At 39.7% G+C, this 15630-nt stretch overlaps 1 protein-coding gene across 1 annotated transcript in view; it reads left to right on the forward strand.

The window, feature by feature from the left end:
* The window catches only part of LOC128659669 (mitochondrial potassium channel ATP-binding subunit-like), a 343891-nt gene that overhangs the window by 194138 nt on the left and 134123 nt on the right, over window positions 1-15630 (forward strand). Inside the window, exon 9 of the mRNA XM_053713238.1 lies at window positions 14461-14566. Coding sequence (XP_053569213.1) covers window positions 14461-14566 — 106 coding nt within the window. The remainder of the gene's footprint in view (window positions 1-14460; window positions 14567-15630) is intronic.

Below are 15630 nucleotides of genomic sequence, written 5' to 3' on the forward strand. Positions count from 1 at the left end.
TCCGGCCCAGCGTACCTGGTTTTCAATCCGCCGCCCTGGAGGCAGCGGATCCCATAGGAATCAATGGAAGTCTGACCATAGCGAAAGTTCATGTTCGCTGCTGCCAGACATCCCATTGATTCCTATGGGAGCTGTCTGCACCTAACACCCTAACATGTACCCCGAGTCTAAACACCCCTAATCTGCCCCCCCTACAGCGCCGCAACTAAATAAAGTGTTTTCCCCCTAAACCGCCGCTCCCGGAGCCCACCGCAACTATAATAAACTGATTAACCCCTAAACCGCCGCTCCCGGACCCGCCGCCACTATAATAAATGTTAACCCCCTATTCCGGCGCCCCCGGAGCCCCCCGCAACTAAATAAAGTTAGTAACCCCTAAACCGCCGCTCCTAGACCCCGCCGCAACTGTTATAAATGTATTAACCCCTAAACCGCCGCTCCTAGACCCCGCCGCAACTGTTATAAATGTATTAACCCCTAAACCGCCGCTCCCGGACACCGCCGCCACCTACATTATACCTACTAACCCCTATCCTGCACCCCCTACACCGTCGCCACCTAGAATAAATTTATTAACCCCTATCCTGCCCCCCCTACACCGCCGCCACTGTAATAAATTTATTAACCCCTAAACCTAACACCCCCCTAACTTAAATATTAATTAAATAAATCTAAATAATATTTCTATTATTAACTAAATGAATCCTATTTAAAACTAAATACTTACCTATAAAATAAACCCTAATATAGCTACAATATAAATAATAATTATATTGTAGCTATCTTAGGATTTATTTTTATTTTACAGGCATCTTTCAATTTATTTTAACTAGGTACAATAGCTATTAAATAGTTATTAACTATTTAATAGCTTACCTAGCTAAAATAAAGAGAAATTTACCTGTAAAATAAATCCTAACCTAAGTTACAATTACACCTAACACTACACTATACTTTAATAAATTATTCCTATTTAAACTAAATACTTACCTGTAAAATAAACCCTAAGATAGCTACAATATAATTAATAATTACATTGTAGCTATTTTAGGATTTATGTTTATTTTACAGGTAACTTTGTATTTATTTTAGCTAGTTAGAATAGTTATTAACTATTTAATAACTACCTAGCTAAAAGAAATACAAAATTACCTGTAAAATAAATCCTAACCTAAGTTACAATTAAACCTAACACTACACTATCATTAAATTAATTAAATAAATTACCTACAAATAACTACAATTAAATACAATTACATAAACTAACTAAAGTACAAAACATAAAAAAAATAAGTTACAAACATTTCAAAAATATTACAACAATTTTAAGCTAATTACACCTAATCTAAGCCCCCTAATAAAATAACAAAGCCCCCCAAAATAAAAAAATGCCCTACCCTATTCTAAATTAAAAAAGTTCAAAGCTCTTTTACCTTACCAGCCCTTAAAAGGGCCTTTTGCGGGGCATGCCCCAAAGAATTCAGCTCTTTTGCCTGTAAAAGAAAAATACAACCCCCCCCCAACGTTAAAACCCACCACCCACATACCCCTAATCTAACCCAAACCCCCCTTAAATAAACCTAACACTACCCCCTGAAGATCATCCTACCTTGAGTCGTCTTCACTCAGCCGAGCCACCGATGGAACTGAAGAGGAGATCCGGAGCGGCAGAAGTGATCCTCCAAGCGGCGCTGAAGAAGTCTTCCATCCGATGAAGTGATCCTCCAAGCGGCGTTGAAGAAGTCTTCCATCCGATGAAGTGATCCTCCAAGCGGCGCTGAAGAAGTCTTCCATCCGGGCGATGTCATCTTCCAAGCGGGGTCTTCAATCTTCTTTCTTCAGGATCCATCTTCATCCCGCCGACGCGGAACATCCTTCTTCCCCGACGGACTAACGACGAATGAAGGCTCCTTTAAGGGACGTCATCCAAGATGGCGTCCCTTCAATTCCGATTGGCTGATAGGATTCTATCAGCCAATCGGAATTAAGGTAGGAAAAATCTGATTGGCTGATTGAATCAGCCTATCAGATTGATTTCTCGCATTCTATTGGACGTCCCTTAAAGGAGCCTTCATTCGTCGTTAGTCCGTCGGGGAAGAAGGATGTTCCGCGTCAGCGGGATGAAGATGGATCCTGAAGAAAGAAGATTAAAGACCCCGCTTGGAAGATGACATCGCCCGGATGGAAGACTTCTTCAGCGCCGCTTGGAGGATCACTTCATCGGATGGAAGACTTCTTCAGCGCCGCTTGGAGGATCACTTCTGCCGCTCTGGATCTCCTCTTCAGTTCCATCGGTGGCTCGGCTGAGTGAAGACGACTCAAGGTAGGATGATCTTCAGGGGGGTAGTGTTAGGTTTATTTAAGGGGGGTTTGGGTTAGATTAGGGGTATGTGGGTGGTGGGTTTTAACGTTGGGGGGGGGGGGGGTTGTATTTTTCTTTTACAGGCAAAAGAGCTGAATTCTTTGGGGCATGCCCCGCAAAAGGCCCTTTTAAGGGCTGGTAAGGTAAAAGAGCTTTGAACTTTTTTAATTTAGAATAGGGTAGGGCATTTTTTTTATTTTGGGGGGCTTTGTTATTTTATTAGGGGGCTTAGATTAGGTGTAATTAGCTTAAAATTGTTGTAATATGTTTAAAATGTTTGTAACTTATATTTTTTATTTTTTGTAACTTAGCTTTTTTATTTTTTATACTTTAGTTAGTTTATGTAATTGTATTTAATTGTAGTTATTTGTAGGTAATTTATTTAATTAATTTAATGATAGTGTAGTGTTAGGTTTAATTGTAACTTAGGTTAGGATTTATTTTACAGGTAAATTTCTCTTTATTTTAGCTAGGTAAGCTATTAAATAGTTAATAACTATTTAATAGCTATTGTACCTAGTTAAAATAAATTGAAAGATGCCTGTAAAATAAATATAAATCCTAAGATAGCTACAATATAATTGTTATTTATATTGTTGCTATATTAGGGTTTATTTTACAGGTAAGTATTTTTAAATAGGATTCATTTAGTTAATAATAGAAATATTATTTAGATTTATTTAATTAATATTTAAGTTAGGGGGGTGTTAGGTTTAGTGTTAGACTTAGGTTTAGGGGTTAATACATTTATTACAGTGGCGGCGGTGTAGGGGGGCAGGATAGGGGTTAATACATTTATTATAGGTGGCGACGGTGTAGGGGGGGCAGGATAGGGGTTAATAAGTTTAATATAGGTTGCGGCGGGGTCCGGGAGCGGCGGTTTAGGGGTTAAACTATTTAGTTGCGTCGGGGTCCGGGATCAGCAGGATAGGGGTTAATAACTTTATTATAGAGGGCGGCGGTATAGGGGGTCAGGATAGGGGTTACTAGGTATAATGTAGGTTGCGACGGGGTCTAGGAGCGGCGGTTTAGGGGTTAATACATTTATAAGAGTTGCGGCGGGGTCTAGGAGCGGCGGTTTAGGGGTTAATACATTTATAAGAGTTGCGGCGGGGTCTAGGAGCGGCGGTTTAGGGGTTAATACATTTATAAGAGTTGCGGCGGGGTCTAGGAGCGGTGGTTTAGGGGTTAGTAACTTTATTGAGTTGCGGGGGGCTCCGGGGGCGCCGGTATAGGGGGTAGAACAGTATAGTATAGTGTGAGTGCTTAGTGACGGGGGTAGCAATAAAGCTGTCAAAAAGCCGAAGAGCAGCGAGATCGGATGAGTGATAACTCTCACAGTCCGCTGCTCATCGCCCCGTACTTGGTGCGCGGCTTTTTGACAGATTTATTGATAACTTAGGCGAACGTATTCAGGTCCGCGGCGGCGATGGTAGGCGAGCTTAGGCGGGCGTATTGAACCGGCGAAGGCAGGTAAATTAGACGCGTTGATAACTACCCCCCATAGTGTTACCTATTTACAGCTATAGTGTTTTTATGTATTTACAGCTATAGTGTTTTTACCTATTTACAGCTATAGTGTTTTTACATATTTACAGCAAGAGTGTTTTTATGTATTTACAGCTATAGTGTTTTTACCTATTTGCAGCTTGAGTGTTTTTACCTATTTGCAGCTTGAGTGTTTTTACCTATTTGCAGCTTGAGTGTTTTTACCTATTTACAGCTATAGTGTTTTTATGTATTTACAGCTATAGTCTTTTTACCTATTTACAGCTATAGTGTTTTTACCTATTTACAGCTATACAGTTTTTACCTTTTTGCAGCTATAGTGTTTTTACCTATTTACAGCTATAGTGTTTTTACCTTTTTACAGCTATAGTGTTTTTACGTTTTTACAGCTATAGTGTTTTTATGTATTTACAGCTATAGTGTTTTTACCTATTTACAGCTATAGTGTTTTTATGTAGTTACAACTAGAGTGTTTTTATGTATTTACAACTAGAGTGTTTTTATGTAGTTACAGCTATAGTGTTTTTATGTATTTACAGCTATAGTGTTTTTATGTATTTACAACTAGAGTGTTTTTATGTAGTTACAACTAGAGTGTTTTTATGTAGTTACAACTAGAGTGTTTTTATGTAGTTACAACTTGAGTGTTTTTATGTATTTACAACTAGAGTGTTTTTATGTATTTTTTTTTCTCATTTTGTGATCACAAAAACTTGAGAAGCTTTTTGCGATAGTCGGGTTGTGCTGGTATTACAAGTAAAAAAACAAACTTATTTTGCTCTAGCGGTAACTTAGCTAGCACAAAGATCTGAACTTACAATATCGCGTGCGCATTCATGTAATGCCCCATAGAAGTCAATGGAGAAAAAAATTCTCTCGCGCGCAAACACAGACTAGTTCTCATTAGTGCAAATCCGATATGAAAATATGAATATTTCATATTCCAATGTTCTTTAACATGTTTGTAATATGCACATACCTGATCACATACTGTAATTTGCGCAAACATGATCGCATACTGTAATATGCACATACGCATTAAAATATAAAAACCATTAATCTATATGTATATTTTTTTATATATGTGTATATATGTCTGTAAATACATACAACTTTTTCTTTTCGGAAAACAGTTAACCACAGCTCTGAAATCGCGGTAAGGATTGAAGAACAATCGCAATTTCACTCAACTTGTGATACCAGCACAATTAAAATGGGTTGCGAAAACACGATTGCGCCTCACTTGTAATCTAGCCCATTGTGTTTTCACGTATTTACAGGTGTAGCATTTTCTTCTTAAACGGGGAGAGTCCACAGCTGCATTCATTACTTTTGGGAAATACTGAACCTGGCCACCAGGAGGAGGCAAAGACACCCCAGCCAAAAGCTTAAATACTTCCCCCTCATCCCCCACTCATTCTTTGCCTTTCGTCACAGGAGGTTGGCAGAGAAGTGTCAGAAGATTCAAGATAGTCTCTTATGGAGGATAGTACTCTTTGAAATGGGGCTGGAGTTTTAAGTAGTCCTGTCAGCCTCTCAGTGAGAGCATGGATGAAAGTTAGAGTCCGGAGATGCAGGTAGAGTCTTTCTGCAAAACCATCCCGACTCATATTAACAGCTCCATAGGCAATCAGCGTTGACGAGTTTCGCTGCCTGCTTTCTTCACTCAAGTCCATGTCAGAAGCAATGCTACTATTTTTCACACTTGAAGGGCCGTGTTCCTGTTCCATGGCGTAGATCCTGGTAAGATCGTTTAATTTTCCTTTTCAATGTGGGAATGTAATGTAATGAAGAAGACAGGGTCTCAGTGGGACTCCTTTATCTTTATGGAATCAAGGGTTAATATCTCCTGAGGGGGGTTATTGAACAGGGGAGACTTTAATCATGTTTGTTATGTGATTCTGTCTGCTAATGTGTAGTGATGCTTGGGCTCGTGGCTATTTCGGAACATAACAGCCTTTTTCAGGCTGCGCGGTTCTTGTGGACTGGCGCGCTTTTCTTTGGCCTGCACGGTGCACCTCGTGACCGGGAGTGGTCACGTGTTAGTTCTCCATTTCCGTATTCCTGACCGTGTGGCGATGGAGAGAGTCTGTTTTCGCTACTTGTCTGGGTCATAGTAGGTGGTGAGTGCCCCAGTCATTGGGGGTGTAAAGTGGCGATAAATTTTTTATCTATAATTTCTATCATCAAGATATGGAGGATTCTGATTTTGTGGAGACGGATGTCTCTGATTCAGATTCTACTTCTTGTGAAGAATATGAAATGGCCCGGGTGATCCAAGCCCATCAGTTATGTCCCGAATGCCGTTTTACAGTGCTCTTTTCTCCCGATTTGGAGAATTTAGAGGTTACTGCACGGTTCCGTATGGCCATATCTATGGCGATGGCGCACTTACATCTTCCGGGAAGATCTTGTCTGTGTTCTGTTAACCAGGGCCCGTCAGGCATGGGATCGTCTGTATCAAATCAGTCCTCTGGGGAAGTGGTTTCCCCTGAGGCTTCAGGGGTTCAGCCCTCGGGCCAGGGTCGTCAGCTGTCCCGGTGGAGGTGAGTCTTGCCTTTCGATTTAGACTGGCGCGCCTTCGTGTCCTGCTGAGGCATGTGTTAGCAGTGCTGGAGGATCCCAGTTCTAACGTGTCGATGGATTTTCAGTTTTCTGTTCCAGACGGCAAGCAGGGTTAGACGAATGGGGGAATGAAGATCAATCTCCTTGTTGTCTCCTTTTTTCTTTTTCTTTTTTTGTGTATCTCATCCCAGCTCTGAGCTTTGGAAGAATTGGGTCTCTGACCGGCTGTTCCCGATAGTGTGTCCATTCTTCTTGGACGTTCACCTGCGGGTGCTGCCTTCTTTTATTTTGATCCGGGTAGGATGTATTTTATTTCCTTTGTGAGCTCATGACTTTTGTAGTTTTTCCTTTCAAAAGCATTTTCTTCTTTGGAATTTAATACTAGCGATTTTGTGGCCATGATGCACTTCCGCGGAGGTTAAACTTAAAAAAAAGAGTTAAGACATTGTTTAGGCCTCGGAGCTTACATGTCTACCATTTGTTATTTAGTCTTGCCCTGCTAGGGCTTCGACTTTTCTGTGGCCTTGGACAGTTCTGTCGCACCCTGTATATCAGGCTGGTCTGGTTGGGTACTAGTTTCGCTAATCCTTGAGGTCTTTTTCAGACACGGGGTGCCCTTGACAACTGGCTGGTCCTGTTTGGGTACTGAGTTTGCTTACTTCTTGTTAAGAGGTTGTTTTCTTGTTCTACAGGTTATAGGCGGCCTTTCGATCCTCAATGTCAGGCTGGTTCTAGTTTATTCATCAGGGTGGGGTGTCAGAGGGGATTGTGCTCAGTCCTAGGTGTCCTGTCCTTGCATAGCTAGCAGGGTTCACCGAGCTTCGGATCCTGCTATGTCATTACTCTGAAGGCTCCTGAGGTCCTTTGGGTCAGGAGCTAGAGTTTCTTCCCTCCAAGAAGGGAAGGGGGTTCAGATGACTCCATGGAGATCCTCCGTACCTGGTTTTGGAGGTGATTTCTTTTCTCCTTTATTGGTACCTCCTTTGGATTATTCTCATTGATTTCTATCCTTCGCGTCAGTGCCTCTTCATTATGGTCGAGGTTGATTGTGTATCTCATCCCCTTTTCCTTGGGGTAGGTCTTCTTGTCATCTGTTTAAGGAAACTCGGTCTTTAGGGCCCTTTTTCCTTACAGTTTTCTCTTCTGATCCCATAATTTTAGGAATCTGGGGATTGTTATGTTGTTTCTTTTACCTGTGTTCGGTTGCCCCTGTTTAGGCGGTTCAGTTTTGATCCGTCACCTGCCAGGAGTTTAGGATGCTCGTTCGTTCGTCAATTCCTTGAGCTGTAGGGGCCCCGGAGGTTGATTTATGGATCGTTAGAGACTATCTATCATATTTTCTCAAACTCGATCCTTTCTAGGGTTTAAGTTCTGTTCTCTTTGAGTTCTACCTTAGTCTTCGGACTTGGTGGGTGTTGACCCTAGAGGCCCATTGGGGCTGAGGGTTCAGTGTCTGGGCCGGCTGTAGTAGTCGGATGGTTCCTATTAATAGTTTTTTGCCTTTAAAGTCCGTCTGCAGCTATTCGCATCTTTGCTTGTGTGCTAGTGAGCTGTTATGTTTTCAGTTTTTCTTCCTTTGGGGAGGTTCTAGTATACCGCAGTTATCCACCTGGTTCCCCGGATGTCCTTTTCTTCCTCTGTTCAGTGCAGTTAACTTCCCTGCCTTGTGTGCAGGATGTCATGTGAAGGTTGGCTTTTCATGTGGCATGCCATTCTTGTAGTCTTGGTCTCTCTTTGTGAGTGTACCTTCCCCTCAGGTCCTGAAGGGAGCTGTGGCTAGGTTCTTGGAACCAGAGCTAGTCTTTTGGGGGTCAGGGCCTCCTCCTATTGCCCTACCTGAAGAACTCGGGGCTGGAGGTCATTGCTGATCTCTGGGCCTGGTGGTTTCGGGGAATTTTGTTCTCCTTGTCATTTTGGACATTGCCAGTCGATTCGGTGCTGGGTCCGTTTGCTCAGTGTAGGGGTCAGGGATCTGACTGCTCTGTTGAGCATTGACTGTGTATCATGAGAAGATCATGTGGGCTCCTTCTTTAGGTTGGGAGGCTTTGTGGTGAGAATCTTTCCTCAGCAGGTAGTTGGTCCTTTATTCTTGGTCAGGGTGCTGTCCTCCCCTTCCCTGTCTTCTGGGGGGGGAGTTGATCTGCACTGCTTTCAGAGTTCTTCTCCTCCGGGAATGTTCCGGTGCACGTTTACTGGTTACTTGGTTATCTAGTTTTGGAGGCTTGACGTTCTGTTAGGCCGCCTATCAGATGAAAGCCTGTGGCTTTCACCCAGAGCGTAAAAACAGATATTACTATGCTTTTTTCTGGTCTGCTCCCGGGGGCTTTTTTGCCCTACGGTTGTTCAGTTCTGAGTGCTGGATAGTGCTCTGTGGTGTGGTATGGTAGTGGGGTTCTACCTTTGTCCTTCTAGCACTTCGGTTCTGGTTTGGGCATTCAATTGGTTCCTTGGGATCCATGCTGGAGGTCTGCAATTTTCCTTTCTTCACTCTGCTCTGTCGGTAGGGTTTTCTCTACGCGGCTTTGCCCTATTGCAGCCTTGTTATCCGCTCTTTTGAGTTACGCTTGGGGTTTTTCTTTGTTTGTCCTAGGTTTTTGTTGCTGGAGGTCCTTTCTAACGTCCTTATCTAATTCCTCCTTCTTTTTCTGGGAGAATGTGGATGTCCCCCTTACCTCCGGTCAGGGGGAGAGTTTGATTTGCGGGCTTCGAGTCGGTAGTTTGGGTTATGGCAGGCGGTGGTGCCCTCAGAATGGGCCGCCTTTTGTACCCGCCTGTTTTGCATTCAGTGTCCTCTATAGCTTGGGTATTGTTTTCCCAAAAGTAATGAATGCAGCTGTGAACTCTCCCCGTTTAAGAAGAAAAACTTAAATCATGCTTACCATATAATTTTCTTTTCTTCTGACGGGGAGAGTCCACAGCTCCCCGCACGTTTTTTGTTTTTTTTCTATGGGGCAGCCTTATATTCTTTTTATTTGTTCTTCTGGCACCTTTTTCACCCTGATATTTCTACTACTGTTCCTTGTTCCCTCAGCAGAATGACTGGGGGATGAGGGAAGTGGGGGAGGTATTTAAGCCTTTGGCTGGGGTGTCTTTGCCTCCTCCTGGTAGCCAGGTTCAGTATTTCCCAAAAGTAATGAATGCAGCTGTGGACTCTCCCCATCAGAAGAAAAGAAAATTATCTGGTGAGCATAATTTTAAGTTTTTCACGTATTTACAGGTGTTAGATTCTAAGTAAAAATATAGATAAAGGGAAATCAGTTGATGTGATATACTTAGATTTTGCAAAGGCGTTTGATACAGTGCCACATGAGAGATTAATGCACAAAATTAAGGGACTGGGAATAGCTGAAAATGTTAGCTAATGGATAAATAACTGGATAAAAGATAGGGAGCAACGAGTAGTAGTAAATGGATCATACTCAGATTGGACTAAGGTAATCAGTGGAGTCCCCCAGGGATCAGTACTGGGCCCTATTCTTTTTAATATTTTTATAAATGACTTGGAGCAAGGATTAAATAGCGACATCTCTATTTTTGCAGATGATACTAAGTTAAGTAAGGTCATTAGGTCAGAGCAGGATGAACTTTCGTTAGAAAGGGACCTGCAAAAATTAGAAGTATGGGCAGGTAAATGGAAAATGAGATTTAATACGGGAAAATGCAAGGTTCTACATTTTGGAAGTAAAAATAAGCAGGCAACGTATTATTTAAATGGGACAAGACTTAGCCAAACACAGGAGGAAAGGGATTTGGGGGTAGTAATAGATAACAAGCTAAATATGGATGCACAATGCAGGCCAGTGGCTTCAAAGGCTAATAAGATACTAGCATGTATTAAAAGAGGCATTGGCCCCTAGTTATCAATGTCTGTTGACCTGATCTGACAGTGCGGATCAGGTCCGACAGATATCGCTGAATACGGCGAGCAATACGCTCGCCATATTCAGCATTGCACCAGCAGCTCACAAGAGCTGCTGGTGCAACGCCGCCCCCTGCAGACTCGCGGCCAAGAAAATTGTTTGTGACCAGAGGTCACAATTTAAGGTTGGAGGAAAGGAGATTTAATCTCCTGCAACGGAAACGTTTTTTCACTGTAAGAGCAATAAAATTGTGGAACTCATTACCAAAGGAGGTAGTGAATACCAATACCCTAGATACATTTAAAAATGATTTGGATACATTTCTGTCTATAAACAAAATTCATGGATATGATTGCTAGTATTAAATGGGTCACCTTTTAGTGGTATTATTTAAGCTTAACTGGAGCTTTTTGTATATATTTTAGATTTGTATAGGTTGAACTCGATGGACTTCGGTCTTTTTTCAACCTCATCTACTATGTTACTATGTTACTTTTTTACAGGTGTAGCTTTTTCACGTATTTACAGGTGTAGCTTTTTCACGTATTTACAGGTGTAGCATTTTCACGTATTTACAGGTGTAGCATTTTCATGTATTTACAGGTGTAGCATTTTCACATATCTATAGGTGTAACATTTTCACGTATTAACAGGTGTAGCATTTTCACGTATTTACAGGTGTAGCATTTTAACGTATCTACAGGTGTAGCATTTTCACGTATCTATAGGTGTAACATTTTCACATATTAACAGGTGTAGCATTTTAACGTATTTACAGGTGTAGCATTTTCACGTATTTACAGGTGTAGCATTTTCACGTATCTATAGGTGTAACATTTTCATGTATTTACAGGTGTAGCATTTTCACGTATCTACAGGTGTAGAATTTTCACGTATCTATAGGTGTAACATTTTCACGTATTAACAGGTGTAGCATTTTAACGTATTTACAGGTGTAGCATTTTCACGTATTTACAGGTGTAGCATTTTCACGTATTTACAGGTGTAGCATTTTCACGTATTAACAGGTTTAGCATTTTCATATATTTACAGGTGTAACATTTTCACGTATTTACAGGTGTAGCTTTTTCATGTATTTACAGGTGTAGCATTTTCACGTATTAACAGGTGTAGTAAATTTTTATATATTTACAGGTGTATCATTTTCATGTATCTACAGGTGTAGCATTTTCACGTATTTACAGGTGTAGCATTTTCATGTATTTACAGGTGTAGCATTTTCATGTATTTACAGGTGTAGCATTTTCACGTATTTACAGGTGTAGCATTTTCACATATTTACAGGTGTAGCATTTTCACGTATTAACAGGTTTAGCATTTTCATATATTTACAGGTGTAACATTTTCACGTATTTACAGGTGTAGCTTTTTCATGTATTTACAGGTGTAGCATTTTCACGTATTAACAGGTGTAGTAAATTTTTATATATTTACAGGTGTATCATTTTCACGTATTTACAGGTGTAGCATTTTCACGTATTTACAGGTGTAGCATTTTCATGTATTTACAGGTGTAGCATTTTCATGTATTTACAGGTGTAGCATTTTCACGTATTTACAGGTGTAGCATTTTCACGTATTTACAGGTGTATCATTTTCACGTATTTACAGGTGTAGCATTTTCATGTATTTACAGGTGTAGCATTTTCATGTATCTACAGGTGTAGCATTTTCACGTATTTACAGGTGTAGCATTTTCACGTATTTACAGGTGTAGCATTTTCACGTATTTACAGGGGTAGCATTTTCACGTATTAACAGGGGTAGCATTTTCATGTATTTACAGGTGTAACATTTTCACGTATTTACAGGTGTAGCTTTTTCATGTATTTACAGGTGTAGCATTTTCACGTATTAACAGGTGTAGCAAATTTTTATATATTTACAGGTGTAGCATTTTCACGTATCTACAGGTGTAGCATTTTCACGTATTTACAGGTGTAGCATTTTCACGTATTTACAGGTGTAGCATTTTCATGTATTTACAGGTGTAGCATTTTCATGTATTTACAGGTGTAGCATTTTCATGTATTTACAGGTGTAGCTTTTTCATGTATTTACAGGTGTAGCATTTTCACGTATTAACAGGTGTAGCATTTTCACGTATTTACAGGTGTAGCATTTTCATGTATTTACAGGTGTAGCATTTTCACGTATTTACAGGTGTAGCATTTTCACGTATTTACAGGTGTAGCATTTTCACGTATTTACAGGTGTAGCATTTTCATGTATTTACAGGTGTAGCATTTTCATGTATTTACAGGTGTAGCATTTTCATGTATTTACAGGTGTAGCATTTTCATGTATTTACAGGTGTAGCTTTTTCATGTATTTACAGGTGTAGCATTTTCACGTATTTACAGGTGTAGCATTTTCATGTATTTACAGGTGTAGCATTTTCATGTATTTACAGGTGTAGCATTTTCATGTATTTACAGGTGTAGCTTTTTCATGTATTTACAGGTGTAGCATTTTCACGTATTAACAGGTGTAGCAAATTTTTATATATTTACAGGTGTAGCATTTTCACGTATCTACAGGTGTAGTAAATTTTTATATATTTACAGGTGTATCATTTTCACGTATTTACAGGTGTAGCATTTTCACGTATTTACAGGTGTAGCATTTTCATGTATTTACAGGTGTAGCATTTTCATGTATTTACAGGTGTAGCATTTTCACGTATTTACAGGTGTAGCATTTTCACGTATTTACAGGTGTATCATTTTCACGTATTTACAGGTGTAGCATTTTCATGTATTTACAGGTGTAGCATTTTCATGTATCTACAGGTGTAGCATTTTCACGTATTTACAGGTGTAGCATTTTCACGTATTTACAGGTGTAGCATTTTCACGTATTTACAGGGGTAGCATTTTCACGTATTAACAGGGGTAGCATTTTCATGTATTTACAGGTGTAACATTTTCACGTATTTACAGGTGTAGCTTTTTCATGTATTTACAGGTGTAGCATTTTCACGTATTAACAGGTGTAGCAAATTTGTATATATTTACAGGTGTAGCATTTTCACGTATCTACAGGTGTAGCATTTTCACGTATTTACAGGTGTAGCATTTTCACGTATTTACAGGTGTAGCATTTTCATGTATTTACAGGTGTAGCATTTTCATGTATTTACAGGTGTAGCATTTTCATGTATTTACAGGTGTAGCATTTTCATGTATTTACAGGTGTAGCTTTTTCATGTATTTACAGGTGTAGCATTTTCACGTATTAACAGGTGTAGCATTTTCACGTATTTACAGGTGTAGCATTTTCATGTATTTACAGGTGTAGCATTTTCACGTATTTACAGGTGTAGCATTTTCATGTATTTACAGGTGTAGCATTTTCATGTATTTACAGGTGTAGCATTTTCATGTATTTACAGGTGTAGCATTTTCACGTATTTACAGGTGTAGCATTTTCATGTATTTACAGGTGTAGCATTTTCATGTATTTACAGGTGTAGCATTTTCATGTATTTACAGGTGTAGCTTTTTCATGTATTTACAGGTGTAGCATTTTCACGTATTAACAGGTGTAGCAAATTTTTATATATTTACAGGTGTAGCATTTTCACGTATCTACAGGTGTAGCATTTTCACATATTTACAGGTGTAGCATTTTCACGTATTTACAGGTGTAGCATTTTCACGTATTTACAGGTGTAGCATTTTCATGTATTTACAGGTGTAGCATTTTCATGTATTTACAGGTGTAGCATTTTCACGTACTTACAGGTGTAGCATTTTCATGTATTTACAGGTGTAGCATTTTCACGTATTTACAGGTGTAGCATTTTCACGTATTTACAGGTGTAGCATTTTCATGTATTTACAGGTGTAGCATTTTCACGTATTTACAGGGGTAGCATTTTCACGTATTTACAGGGGTAGCATTTTCACGTATTTACAGGGGTAGCATTTTCACGTATTAACAGGGGTAGCATTTTCATGTATTTACAGGTGTAGCATTTTCATGTATTTACAGGTGTAGCATTTTCACGTATTTACAGGTGTAGCATTTTCACGTATTTACAGGTGAAGTATTTTTTTGTATTTACAGGTGTAGTATTCTCACATATTTACAAGCGTTTAACACATTTACAACTATTGCATTTTCACGTATGTTTTACAGGTATAGTGTTGGGGACAATCTTTGCTGGAGGGTCCCTGATGGCTGGAAATGAGCTCTCAGCAGGTGACCTTATGTCCTTCCTGGTGGCTTCGCAGACAGTTCAGCGGTTAGTATAAAGATGAGGTGACATTTGTTGACACTAAAGGGACATTACTGTAATTTCTCATCTGTTTTGCTTTTATGCAGTTAGGTCATTTTTTAAATATTTATATCATATCAATCAGCAATTAAGTTCTGCATTGCAAAATACGTATATACAAAATAATCTGTTTAAAAAGCATCTAAAATGGTCAGCCTATACATTATTATTTACAAACCCTATTGAGTTTATCTTATCTCCCTTATTGTGATCAGTTAGTGCTAGATGTAAATAAGTTTGTCCACTGCTCTAAGTAATCACTTTATAGTTTGTAGCTGGTTTAGGTATTTTGCAAAATACTTAGGCTACATAATTTCCCCTTTCTTCTCTATGGAGCAGTTTTTATCAAAAAGGATTCCAGTTCTCTGTAGGGGATCTTCTTTAATGTCCTGCAGGGGATCTTCTTTAATATCTAGCTATCAGCATGGAGGTCTTGGGTTCCTTCCCAGGGATCAGATATATAATGCAGCTTCAGTAATATCTAGATATCAGCATGGAGATTTCGGGTTCCTTCCCAGGGATCAGATATATAATGCAGTTTCAGTAATATCTAGATATCAGCATTGAGGTCTTGGGTTCCTTACCAGGGATCAGATATATAATGCAGCTTCAGTAATATCTAGATATCAGCATGGAGATTTCGGGTTCCTTTTCAGGAATCAGATATATAATGCAGTTTCAGTAATATCTAGATATCAGCATGGAGGTCTTGGGTTCCTTCCCAAGGATTAGATATATAATGCAGCTTCAGTAATGTCTAGATATCAGCATGGAGGTCTTGGGTTACCCTCTAGGGATCAGATATATAATGCAGTTTCAGTAATATCTCGATATCAGCTTGGAGGTCTTGGGTTCCTTCCCAGGGATCAAATATATAATACAGTTTCAGTAATGTCTAGATATCAGCATGGAGGTCTTGGGTTCCTTCCTAGGGATCAGATATATAATGCAGTTTCAGTAATATCTCTATCAGCTTGGAGGTCTTGGGTTACCCTCTAGGGATCAGATATATAATGCAGTTTCAGTAATAT

The sequence above is a fragment of the Bombina bombina genome, chromosome 5 (assembly GCF_027579735.1).
Source record: "Bombina bombina isolate aBomBom1 chromosome 5, aBomBom1.pri, whole genome shotgun sequence".
Lineage (NCBI taxonomy): Eukaryota > Metazoa > Chordata > Amphibia > Anura > Bombinatoridae > Bombina > Bombina bombina.